This window comes from Notolabrus celidotus, chromosome 1 (assembly GCF_009762535.1).
Source record: "Notolabrus celidotus isolate fNotCel1 chromosome 1, fNotCel1.pri, whole genome shotgun sequence".
Classification (NCBI taxonomy): Eukaryota; Metazoa; Chordata; class Actinopteri; order Labriformes; family Labridae; genus Notolabrus; species Notolabrus celidotus.
In genome coordinates, this window is record NC_048272.1 from 25,847,156 (window position 1) to 25,860,971 (window position 13,816).

Consider the following 13,816-nt stretch of genomic DNA (forward strand, 5'->3'; position numbering starts at 1 on the left):
ACTGAGACAAAGACGTTTTTTTCAAGGGACTACCTAACAGAATGTAAAATCCAGTAAATAACAACAAGGACTTTGTCGACTAACACGCCTTCAAAATAAATCCTTCCAGCAAAGGATGAGTTGTTCAGACTTTTACTTCCTAGTATGCACTGAGTGGAGACAGCCTTTCCTAGAATGTGTTAAGCTTAAAAAAAATGCAAAATGCAAAATCCTACAATCCCCAAAACGCAAACTGGCTGATTAATTTTTCAACTCTACTCTTTTCAAATGTATCTCAGCCCCCACAGTAAGATATCCCTGTCGACATCATCAGGATTGTTTTCTGAAGCTTTGTCCGTACCCTCATCTTTCCATTGCGGACAGCTGCTCCGTCCTCAGCTAGCCGCAGCACGTACAGGTCCATGTTGTATTCTCTGCCGCCCCGCAGACTGAAGCCAAAGCCTTTGTTGTCTCGCTCCAGGTCCACTGAGTAGAACTCAGAATCCTGATGACACAGATGACACAAACACATGCACACACATAAACACACATGGACAGAGTTGGAGGGAGAAAAAAAAAAAAAAGGAAATCGCATCAAGTTTTGTGATTCGGATCTGAAGGATGTGTGTGTGTGTCCTTTGAAGTGAGCTTCTATTTCAGGAGCATGGGACAAATGCCACCTTCAGGAAAGTCACACCTATTTAATAGCCTTTCCAGACTCTTTAAGAGAGAGAGGGAGTGTGTGTGTGTGTGTGTGTGTGTGTGTGGGTGTGTGTGTGGGTGTGTGTGTGCATATGCTCAAGTGTAAGGATGCTGAATTATTGATGCCTCGGGCTCTGGGTGGACAAAAAGAGAGCACAGACAGACAGAGAAAGAAGGAGAGAGCCGGGCACCACAAGGACAGGCAGACAGCAGCTCCTGTCTTCACGCCCTCCTAATCTCCTCTGCTAAGGGATCAATGCTATCAGTGAGAGCTATCTCCACACCGCCAGATTAATTCAGCGGTGAGCACAGTGGACTGAGGGGCTACTTTGAAAGCAAACAGGCTTTCCTTAATGCAGGGACTGTGATAAAGCCAGCAGGTAGAAGGAAAGGGGGAAAATATATAAATAAAAATGCACTCTGTTCGTCCTTGGGAGCCTGGGTGGGTGAATCGGGTGATGCATGAAGGGACCGAGGATGAATGGGTGTTTGGGTGCTTGATCAGCTGGACGGATTTATGAAGAGTCCAATGTGGATGTGGGTGGGAAGTTGATGGAATGGAGCGGAGATTGCTCGGGTGTTTGGTGAGGACATGAAATAGATGCATGTATGAATGAAGCGACAGGTGTAATGGATGACCCATGTGTCCTTCCTTACCTGAGGTGAGACTTGTTGTGTGGGGGGTTGGGGAGGAGGGGCTTGCGGGGCTTTAAACTCGAACGATTCCTGTTTTGGTTTGGTGTTGTTCCTGGAAAAACAAGAGCTTATGTGAGAAATTAAAGAGTAAATCAGAAGTTTGGTTTATGTATTTCAGGTGATTTCAGATTAATTCAAACTGCAAAAATCAACCATCTGCTGCCTTTTTAAAGGATCTTATGTACCAAGCACTCCATATCCCTGTGTGCCTCTTACCTGGCTTCAGGTGCAGCCTGTTGTTGAGGTGTGTGAGTGGTGGTTATAGTGGCAATCTTCTCTGCATTGGTCAACAAAGAGGCATTTGATGACTCTGAATAGGGTGAGAAAAGAGAAGGCTTGTTGTGAACTTTCAATATAACCAACCGACCAAACTTTCTTTGTTGCTTTAGTCTAAAAAGTTGGTTCACAGCAAAGCTTGGCTGGCTGTGCAGGTTAGGGTAGCTAAAGCTTGATATAAATGCTAGACTCAAAGTTTGTATAATTCTAATCCTGTTTATAGTCTAGCATGCTAACATTAGGTAATAACTTCCTGCAGTTTGGTACAAGTAGAGCTTTAGCTGATAAGAATGTAATTTGTCCCAACTGTTTGGTCATATGTTTAAGTCTTGGACTTGATTTTATGTGACTAGCAGGATAGACATATCACTAAAGTAACTACACATCTTGCTCAAGGAAACATGAGTGTGTGGGCCAAATGTCAAGGCCATACATGTGACAGAAGCAACCAAAAACCTTTCAAATTAACCTTGAAGTAGCACTAGAATGAGTCTGCTGATCATAGAAGCTAGCAGGACACCTTCTCTGGTGATTACATGGACTGCATAACACATGGATGTAGTCTCAGTGATGTCACCCATTGATTTCAAAATCCTATTATTAGTCCATAAAGCACTCAATGGTTCAGCTCCCCAGTACATCTCTGACTTGCTCACAGTGCATAACCCGACCAGGATCCTGAGGTCAGCAGGTGGAGGTCTTTAAATGTACCCAGAGTCAAATCAAAGTCTGGTGAAGGGGCCTTTAGTAACTGTGGTCCATATTTTTGGAACAAACTGCATGCTGACCCCAGGTCCATAACAACTGTCTCCACTTTTAAAAAAAAGACTCAAAACATATTTATTTTCTCAAGCGTATGAATGATATAATGACTGTTGTGACTGGATGCATGTGCTGCAACAATTGCTGTTTGTTTGATTGCTGTGTCTGATGTATGTTGGGTGTATCTATTGTTTTTCTGATTTTATTTATTCTATTTGGGAAAATGTTTTTACGTTTTTAATTCTCCATGTAAAGCACATTGAACATACGTGTCAGAAATGTGCTTTATAAATAAAATTGCTATTGCTATTTCTGAAGAGGGGTTTTGAAACCCAACGATGGAAATGCTGACCCAGCATAATTTTCGGTCAACATGCCCTAGACATGCCTTTCACTTTGCAATTCTACACATAACTCTTAGTCTTACTATCCTTAAAGCAAATAAGTTATAAAAGAAGTAATTGAACAAAATTTGAAAAATGGTTGTTAATGGGGATTCCTGAGCCTGCCTCAAGTGGATGCTTGAGGAACTGCAGTTTTTATGCGATTCGTCCATACACACTAAATGTGCAGTTTAAATTGAGAAAGAAAAATGCCTGTAAGAGGATAATTGAGCTCCTAAAAAAGTATGTCAAATGTTTGCTTTTACATCAAACAGTGACATTTTTCACACAGTGTTGGAAGCTGTCTGCATCATGAACATAAATAACCTTCATACTACAATGAGTAATATTTATTGACATTTGATTGTTCATGTTCCTATAATTCCATACACACAATCTAACATATTCAAACACAAGCATCTCCTGTGTCCATGAGGAGTCTGTGTGATTGAATTAAATCCATATTTCACACATGGAACATTTTCAGTGTAGATTCAGCAACTTTCAGCTACAAACATTGTAGCTCACTAGTTTCACAAGCCCCCAGGCTTCCCACAATGCAAATCTAACTCCAGAGTAATGCAACATGTAACCTTTCAACCTACAATCACTGTCTGATTGTTTTTTCTTTAAGAAGATGTAGATGTTCGTGCACACTCCTGCCTGTCAGCCTGTGCATTGCACAAAGCAAATATACATACCTGTAGTTAAAGCTGACTATTACCTGATTATTCCATCTTATCACTGATTCAATTATTTTGCATTGTCAATGAAACCTTCAGGGCTCTATTGACAAAAACTCACCATCATTACTCAATTACTACTCAATGAAGAATCCTTTTCTTCTCGTTCACAATCTAATCTGTCTTAGCCATACAGGTATCCTTTATTTAATTACAGTCTCCACTCCTCTCTGCTAAGTCCCCTACTCACTATTCCTCTCAGTTACCTCCCTCATATCTATTCATCTCCTTCACCTCCGCAGGTCCACTCTGAGCCTGTTGGCTTGACTCTTCGATTGCCTGTTGCACGAGGTGCAAAGTCAACCAATCATGTTGCAGTGTCAAACCACACTGGATCCACTTCAAACTGTGTACAATCATAGACATTTCCTTTGCACATTTCCAATGCGTGCAGCCTTAAATTTGCCTCTGTTAACCCCACTCGCCACTCCATCTGCTCATTTGCATTACCAGCTCCCTCCATTCTGCTACCCCTCTCCATTTATCTCTCCTTTGACTGGTCTCGTCTGGAAGTTAATCGAATAGGCTCTGTTTCTCTTTGGCTTTCCATTCTGCTCGCAACCCACTGCCACTTTTCTACCCTACCTCTTAAAAACATTCACAGCGCTAAGAAAAAAAGCACTGAGCTGTTTCAGCAATTTGTCTCTGGCCAATGCAGTCTGCCCTCCCGCTCTGTATGGACTGAGATAGGAACGAGTGCGGGTAGAATCAAAATGAGAAATTCAGAAAGAAGAAAAAGAGAGGGCGATAAAAGGAGACGAGATAAGAGACAATACAACTACATAATAAAACAAAGATTTTTTCTTTTAAAAGCACATTATTTCACCTGAGGCAGGTTTGTCTCCTCTATTCGTACACATAATAGGAAGCAATGAGGTGTTTCTGGTCTCTGCTGTAGAGATATGAGCTCTGATGAAGGCATTAGCTGTTTGTGCATGCAATACTGTGCACTAGCAGTTTCTTTGTCATTGCAGAGGTACTGAGCATCAGTCACTACAAAGAAAACCTCTGATTTCCCACACAGGCAGAGGTGATCTTATTGGAAAGGAGCTGAACCTGACTTCACCTTAGAAGAATCTCTTGTGATGGTATTCATTCATGTCAGAAAGTTTAGACAGGATTGATCCCCACAAAAAAATAAGTGTGCTCAGTCTCGTGTAAACAGAAGCAGAGAAAACAAACACTCAGAGACACAACTGCGAAACACAAGCCACAATCTCCCCCTGTCACTCTCTCTGTGTCCATGACAGCCAGCGTCTGTTTGTTTGACACATGCACATAAACACAAAGCAGAACTTTCCGATAAAACATATCCAGTTATTTCTCTCAGACGCCTTCTTTTTTGCTCTCCGGTCTTTCTTGGCAGAGCAATTTTGGCTCACTGAGGAAAAAAAAAACTCTTCATCCTTAAGAAGTGAGCCGGAAAGCAGCGCGCAGCGGACAAATCGCTCCAATTTCTACCAGTGCTCAGGTTGACAGGGAGTATCGCCTTCTTCGCTCACACACATACACTTAATTAAACCGTATTTGTGAAGCATGCGGGGGTGATCTGTCAGCACAAAGAAGCAGGAGCTCACGGCTGCACTGCAACAACGGAAATGTGGACAAACTTTTTCTTAAAACCACTATGACAAAAGAGACACACCCATGTTACATAGGAAGCACAGCCCTGTCTGTATCTCTGCATCTCTCTGTATCTCTCTGTCTCTCTGTCTCTCTCTCTCTCTCTCTCTCTCTCTCTCTCTCTCTCTCTCTCTCTCTCTCTCTCTCTCTCTCTCTCTCTCTCTCTCTCTCTCTCTCTCTCTCTAACACACATACCTACATCCATCCCTCATTTTAAAGTGCGGGCATGCCGAAGGCAGAAATGCAAAGACTGGAAAAGTTTCCAAATATCCCCAAAGAGGCACTTCTGTCAACACTGCGGGGGTGTTCCACTCACTTTGAAAGCAAGTGAAGACATTGAAAATTTCATATAACACTGCAAGCATACATATGAACCACTCAGGACAGTGATGACATGTTCTGCACCCCAAATAACCTATGATACAGCCCTCAACAAATAGAAAAATAACTTATTTTGATGGCCAATGGTGCTCTTTTGAGGAAAGCTACTCACAAAACTCTCTACTTCCTTCATGATCAAACGACTATAATCACCCTGTGGCCATTTTCTGATGGTTGAAATTGGCTAAATGGATGAGAAACCGTACTTATGTTGTAGCTCTTCCTTTAGAAAAAAATGACTCATGGGCTGATAAATTTGCAAGGATTTTCAAAAAGATAAAAAAGTAAGTTATAAAGCAACTTGGTTTAGGATTATATCCATAATGTTGAGGGAAAGCCGTATTGCAAAATCATATTTTTGGCTAGCAAACCAAGTTAAATGAATAATTACACCAATGTTAGCATTGGTGTTGTCAAAGGGCTTTACAAAGCTTAAAAACAGTCTAGCAGTGAAGCTTGAAGAAAGAGCTACACAGCATTATGTTGTAAGTTAAAATACATAGCTTATATAAATGTGTTCAACACAAGTGTGATTATCTAGAACTCATTTTCTTTGCCATGTGATTCTCTAAATCGAATGTTGGCAAGAAAGTGCTAACATTAGCTGTTTCCTGATGATAGCCAATGGGTCCTCAAGCATGTTTTTAACTTGAAATATGGACAAATGTGCCTCTTGGTTTATTAATTTCTAATGACTTTGTAGTCCCTAATTGGTTTGGGAAGTGGTGAAGTGATCATAATTTGTCGGTTTCTCTTTGTTTACATGACTTCCAACCTAGAGCAAAGCAGATTGACATGCTAGCAAAAAGCCTCTCACCCAGAGTTTGGAGCCACAGGAAAACGGCCATGCGAATAATGTCTATTGCAATGGTTTTAAAATGGTCTAGTCTTAACAACAACCATAATCTAACTTTCTGAAAAGGGTAGTTAATGGCAGGTGACAACCAGTGTTAAGGTGTAGTACCACAAACTGTGCTAGGCTGTAATAAGCTATTGCAGCCTACTGCTGCAGGCACATTGTGTCTTCGGCAACTCATGTCCTCCAAAATAAAGACTCTTTGCCACAACTTGAAAATGGCTTTCGAACCTAACTCCCCAGTTGAGATCCACAATTTGTCATTATATGACTTTTGGGCTGAAGGCTACTGACTTAGTGGTTTATTTTCAGCATGTGCAAGTAAAGCAATATTCCACATTGGAGCATTGACCCTTGAAGGCACCTTTAATGCACTGTATCTGATCCTGTTAATTTGATTTGTTTTATTAATTGCACTGTATCATGCCTTGTTGATTTCATCAGCTTAATCTAAAAATTTTGTTTTTTGGACTCTGCCCTGTACAGTGACCTAGGGTGCTGAGAAAGGCGCCTTTTAAATAAAATGCCTTATTATTTTTATTATTGTCATTATTGTTATTATTATTATTATTATTGTTATTATTATTATTATTAATATTATTATTATTATTATTATTATTATTATTATAAATGACCCTTGAAGTTGCTGGGTCCAAGTTTTGTCAACAGTTGATCAAGGATATAAAGACTATCAGACAAATGCAACCACAGGTTATAATACACTATCTTGTATATTTTGTATCTGTCACTCTCCACTCACCGTCTCCAGGAATGATGCGTAGTGTGACGGTGTTTCCAGCCTCCTTGATGAGGTTGACAATGTCAGAGTGGGACTTGTTGGTGATAGAGCACCCATTCACAGCCAGGATGCGGTCACCGACTTTCAGCTTCCCGCAGCGGTCTGCCGGGCTCCCCTCGATGATGCGCCCTATTTTGTGGGGCATGGCCACACATGCATTGCCAGCTATGGTCACCATTTACAGTTTGTGATGGGTGATTCAGTGTGTGTTTTTTGAGGGGTGTTTGATTGTGTTTGGAGGGAGGAGGAAAAGACAGAAAAGGGAGGAGAAAGCAGAGGAAAAGAATCAGAAAGTTAAGGGTTAATTCACCGACAGCAACAAGCCAGGCAAAGTCCCTGAGAGAAGCTGTGCAGAAAAACGATAGGATATAAAGCAAGCATTGGCAAAGCAAATTTGTGCTTTGTAAAGAAATAAGAGAATCTGTCATACTTTAGTTTTCACTACTTCTGCAGCAAATTGTTTTTCAAATGAATCATTGGAACAACTGAGCTCAACTCTATATCCAATGTGTTCCCCCTCCTCCGCTCTCTTCTCTCATATCTCTCTCTGTCTTTCATCCTCCTCTTTACTTAAAGCTACTCCAGCGACACATTTCTAAAACGGGTATCATTATTATATTTGCATGAAAGTCTCTCGGCAGAGAAAGATAATAATGAAAAATCTGTGTTGTGTCGCCTGCATCCCAAACACCTGCACCTGCAGAAAGTTCCAGACGACAAACATACATCAGAGCTGACATCTCACAAACTACCCCCAGGTCTCTCTGTTGCTCTCACTCCCCTCTTCCCTCCCTTCCAACCTCCTTTCTTGGTATCTGCAGTCTGACATCAGATCTGCAGAGTAAAGGAGTAAAATCACTCCTTTCTTTCTCAGTGGTCTATCCATTCCTTCCTTCAAACGCCCTCCTCTCTTTTATTCTGGTAAAAAAAACGTGTCTAACCTCGACCTCCTCCTGTCTCTTCAACTGAATGGAGCAGTAAAATATTGAGTCTAAAGCAGATGACAGAGAAAGAGAAGATAGAGGTGCTGCTGTAGCATCTCTGGAAAAATAAAGTGCTTCTCTAAATACACACAGTATGAGTGGACTCGCTTCTGACTCCATCTCTGCCATGAGCTAATGCAACAACGGATTTTGAAACTTTCATGTGGTCAATGGCTTCCTATGAGATTTGGCATGTCAGGTCAAATCAAATAAAGTGCATCTATTGGCCCATGCTCTCTACTCTGGCCTGTGAAAAAGGAGCTTTGCCACTTTGTTGGCCAACCTGGAAAGTTGAGCTTTTTTTCAAGCCCTTTTCAGTCCACCCACACTGTTGGAGATAAGAGCTTAGAGAAGAGTGGAATGCTATAGTGGTGTAAGGCAGGAAGCCATGGCAGAGATAATGTTCTGCACAGAAAGGATACTGCTGGTATGTATAAAGTAAAGTGGAGTCATTTAAACAGATTTATGTGCGAGGAGGTCTGGGATATTAAACAGCTTTATAAAAAAAACGGACTTATTACAGTTATTTACTGTCAGCTAAGCGATGGAAAATAACCAAAAAGTTGATTTAGAATCAGCGAATCCCTTAAATCCTACATTATATAATAAATAAACAGATTTCACACTGATCATTCCCCCCTATTTAACCTACTTGCAGCACTATCTCATTCTCATTAAGTTGTCATTAGGCTTTTAGTGCCGACCTGCTCGACAGAAGCCATTTAGGTTCGGCTGAATAATACAAACGCCTTATGTAAGACCTACTTCACCGATGATCAATTATGAAAGCTGTGTGTGAGCGTAGCCGCAGCTGCAGGCAAGGAAAGGGTTTCAGTGTTGTGGTTTGACAGACTCAGACAAGAATGAGAAAGAAGAACCACTTCTTTGAAGAGTGTTGGTATTGATCTGGTGGGACTGTAAATAGCCTGACAATGAGTTTGATGTCAGACTATTTAGAGTTCAGAGGTTTTATGGACGATACAGAGACAGCCCAAAATGAAGATAAAAAGATTAAAGGCCCCAATGACGAGGGAAAGCTTTAGTGGTTCTGTGTTTTGCTGAATTGAAATGATTTCTGCTGTATTTGCATATGTAATCAACATCTGTGTGGGGATTTTTTGAACACTTTAAACAGAATAGTTAGGCATCTCTTACCAAATGTGGTGCCAGCTTCAGGCCGCGACACTGAAGAGACGATCACAAAACCGAATCCTTCGTTCTCGCCTCGGCGGATCTCCACGTCATAGGGCTGCAGGCCAGTGGAGACTGTGGAAACGGCGTTGGGGGGCTGAGAGGAGTTGGTAGCAACTGCTGTTGCGACCACAGCGTGACCACTGCCCCCTGCCCCTCCGCCCCCTCCACCGCTGCCAATGCCAGAGGTGGAGCCGCTGCCGGAGCTGACAGTATTTAGGGAGTTTTGGCTGCCCTGCGGGGTGCGCTTCCCAATCTCCTCAGTCAGGCTGGGTGCCTGGTTGCTGCTGTGATGGGAGGATGCAGGCGACGGGGGGACGTCTCCCTCTGCTTTCACTGGAGACAAAAAAAGAGGATAAGATGAGAAAAAATGGCCATATACTGTGAAAGGTTGCAAAGAGTAAGAAAATGATGGGAGAACATTTTAGTGAGTAATAGATTATAGACAGGAAGGTGAGAGAGAAAAGAGGAGAATTCAGACAATTGATAAAAGTAAGGACAGCCAGTATTCTTTAAGAATAAAGAAGATAACAGCATAGGAGAATAAGTTATCTTTGTAATAAAGGTTAGATAACAACACAATAAAACTATCAAGATGTGACAATAATAGCATTTTATCATAAATCATCTGAAAATAAATAAAAACATTATAAATAAGCGCAAGCGATTGTCTTTCCTCACAAATCTAGTTTATGTTGATAACATAAAAGACAAGCCAGCAAGAGAACTCAGGGAGACGAGCCTCTTCAACTATCTCCCCTCTGATCTCTTTTGAGCGAAAGATGAAGTAAAGACGCGGTCTGTCTGTTGTATCTGGACATTTCATTCCACATTTCATTTCCTGTACAGCTGCTTGAGGAAGGCGCCTCATATTCTGGACGCTCTGAGGCAGACAGGGAGCAGCAATGCACTAATGTCTGGCTGCTTTCATCGGGCCGAAGGTTGAACACCCTCTCCATCATATTTATGGGCCTTTCTTTATCGCCTGCTGAGGAGCACACTGGAGCTGAGCGCAGAGCACTGAAATGGCAGTGATGCGGGGGGGGGGGGGGGGGGGGGGGGGGTTCCTTGCGGTAGAGGCCGAGCGCTTCCTAGTGTTACACACCTAGACTACTACAAAAGAAAGGCTGCCCCTGCCCATGGTAAGCAGGTCCCCTGGTCCCTGAAGGAACTGCAATGAAAATACATGGAGCCCTTAGGGATATGCTTTTCAGAGACTAAAAGAAGTTGTGCCGGAATACTACAATGACATCTGACACAACTTAAGGAAATGTTTGGAAGCAAAAGGAATAATTTGAACATTCTGCTGCTGAAAGAGATATATCACTCTTTCTGCCACTAATACAATATAAAGCGATCTGGTTAGCTGGCCCTATGGAGTCACCATATTTTACTATATTACTTTACTGCAAATGCAAATGCAATATCCAACTGTTGAAACTTTACATAAGGAGAATGCAACAGATGAAACATGGAGAGACTTTTTCTTTGAAGAAGTGACAGAAAATGCAATTCATTTGTCACAGCTTAAAAAATAACAACAGTAGTTTCTGCATGTGTGACAGCAGATCTTTTCGGAGGATTGCACAATTAATGGAAAAAGATGAAGCAATCAGTCCGAGCTGTCAGATGAAGAGTTATGTTGGAGCAACAGACTTCACACAGCAGCAACTTTACTGAGTCCTGTGCCTTGTGCAGCATGAAATTAGATTTGAGTTGCAAGTTGTAAGAGGGAGTTCTATTACTGACTTACTTCTTCATCAGAACCTAACAAATCTGTGTGGCTGCACTGTAAACAGACACAATAGCTGCTGTTCTGTAGTGTTTTTAGTTACTCATCATGTCATCTACCTCCAGGATTTTGATTATTTTGGTATATATATACATATATATATATATATATATATATATCTTCTAAAGTCCTTCTTTGACTCTGTGATGGCATCAGCCATTTTCTTAGGAGTGGTCTGCTGGGGAAGCAGCATCTCTGCTGCTGACAGGAAGAAGCTGAACAGACTGGTGAAGAAGTCCAGCTCTGTCCTGGGCTGCCCGCTGGACCCTGTGGAGGTGGTGGTTGACAGGAGGATGATAGCAAAGCTATCTTTTCTGATGGACAACACCTCACACCCCCTCCAGGAGACCATAACAACACTAAGAAGCTTGTTCAGTGACAGACTTCTTCACCCGCAGTGTCTCACAGAGAGATACCGCAGGTCTTTTCTTCCTGCAGTGGTCAGACTCTATAATCAATAATATATGTATATATGTGTTGTAGGATATGCTTATTTTTTACCTCTTTAATTTTAATTGCTAATAACTTTTTAATAATTGTTACTTTATAGGCTCTTGATTGCTTTATATGGTTTTTTTGCACTGTCTACTTTGCTACTGTGACACTTGAATTTCCCCGTTGTGGGACGAGTAAAGGACTATCTTATCTTATTAATTTAAGTGTGTTGCCACCAAGGTAGCTATGAGTGTCAGCATATCAACCTGTACAAACATCTCAAGGGTTTTAACAATAAAAGTTTTCTAAAACCTGCATTGCGTCTTTAACGTATATACCATAATAGAACATACCGTTGGTCTCACCTGCGTAGGTGGTTTTGCGTCGCACGGTGAGGTTAACGTGGCCCTGCTTGGCAGCTTGCTGCATCAGTTGCACCACCAGCTGGTGTGACTTTCCGACCACCGCCGTTCCATCCACGCATATCAGTTCATCTCCAGACCGCAGGCGTCCGTCCTCGTCTGCAGCTCCGTACTTCACTATGTGGCCGATATAGATCTAAAACACAAACAGAGTAAATAAAGGAGGCTGTAAGACTGTGTGTAAAAATCCAAATTATGCAGAAGATGAAAGAAAAAAAAAAAAGCTATGTGCGACATATTTGTAGTCAATGTGTATGGAGGTTAAAAAAGTTCAAATTAAGCTCACAAGGAGACAATAATTCTGAATAATATAATTATTTAGCTCGCATGCAAACTTTAAATAAGGATCTAGATACATCTCAGCGCTTACAGCAGTCTTAAAGTTGGCATAACATAGAGGTCATCTTAAGTTTAAACCTCACTCTCACATCTTCCCTCTTTGTGCCAGCCTGCTTCCATTGTCCCTCATGCAGAGCTCAAAAGGAAATTATTATTTTTACTTAAAAAATGCACTACAGGTCAGCATAAAAGGAACATTTGCGATTTTAAAAGGCAGTGTTGTAGAAATCCCTAAAATAGGGCTCGGCACTGTATAAAAAAAAAAAACAGAAGATGAAAAAAAAAGAGGTAAATAAAAGGTATTGATGCTGGACAGACTTCTACTGAATATAATGTCAATGTCATCATTTATGTTACTGAGTCTTGCTCAATATAGTTCATATATTGAATAAAAAAACATCTGTAACACTAAGGAAATGGAAAAGTAATCTGAAGACAATGAAGATAGGAAGAGCTTGACTCACCGGCTCTCCTGGCTCATTGCCTCCGAGGATCCTGAAGCCGAACCCTGTGTCCTTCCTCCACAGGAAAATGTCCTGCTCCTGGAAGTCTGGAACTGTAAAATCAACAAAGGTTCATAAACTTTTCTGAAATGATACTGAGAGCCAGCCCAGGAGACTCTGCCTGCCCCAGAGGAGCTCTAGCATGCCATTAGCCGTTTAGTATAACTCCCTTAATATCAACCTACTAAAACTTTCATGCTTTAGCTATGTCATAAAAAGGGCTGCAGACACTGTTATAGCCATAATGGATGTAACCACTATTCTGAAGGAATCAAAACTATCTGCCTGCTGATGGCAACATGCAAATATTTTTCATTCAAACTGTTCCAAGTTATCACTTTATAAAAACAACCTGTCTTAAGGCTTTGTGTAAAGAACACACAAACAATCCATCAAAAGACTAAAATGATCTATTTTGAGTAAAGAGCAAAGGTATAGAGCCTAAATAAACTTCAAAACCAGGAGACGCTGCCAAAAACACTCGGAGCACATTCATCTGTTGGTGCCATAATTAGAAATGATCCGGCTGAGGTTCCTCTCTGATGTCAGAAATAGCATAGTTTTGGTTTCTTTAATCGTTGTAAATCATCTTCAGTCTTGACATTGCTCTTTCAATGGACTTCACTGTTTCTTTTGTGAAGTTATGTGAGGGAAACAGCTCGATTTTCATATGCTGGAGAGCACTTCCTATCCAATAGAGGTGCTAAGACATGCAGAAACTGGCTATGTATTATTGAGCAGAGAGTGGCTAGTTCACAGTCCGCTTCCATACACAAGAGAAAAAGGCCAGTGTGTGCCGTCCACTAGAAAGGTGCTGTGCTATAAAAGAGGCATTGCACTGCAGAGAGTGACAGCTCATGGTTCATGTAGCAGTGGAGATGTGGGGAGTCTCAGGGGGTGCAGAGGGAAACAGCAGAGAGACAGTGTGAGTTTACATATGTGTGGTCTCAT

General features: G+C 41.5%; 1 protein-coding gene across 1 annotated transcript in view; it reads right to left on the reverse strand.

The window, feature by feature from the left end:
- The window catches only part of magi1b (membrane associated guanylate kinase, WW and PDZ domain containing 1b), a 168,498-nt gene that overhangs the window by 6,909 nt on the left and 147,773 nt on the right, over positions 1-13,816 (reverse strand). The window contains 7 exon segments of the mRNA XM_034684800.1: positions 341-484; positions 1,339-1,429; positions 1,594-1,687; positions 7,162-7,329; positions 9,339-9,710; positions 11,967-12,159; positions 12,827-12,918. Coding sequence (XP_034540691.1) covers positions 341-484; positions 1,339-1,429; positions 1,594-1,687; positions 7,162-7,329; positions 9,339-9,710; positions 11,967-12,159; positions 12,827-12,918 — 1,154 coding nt within the window.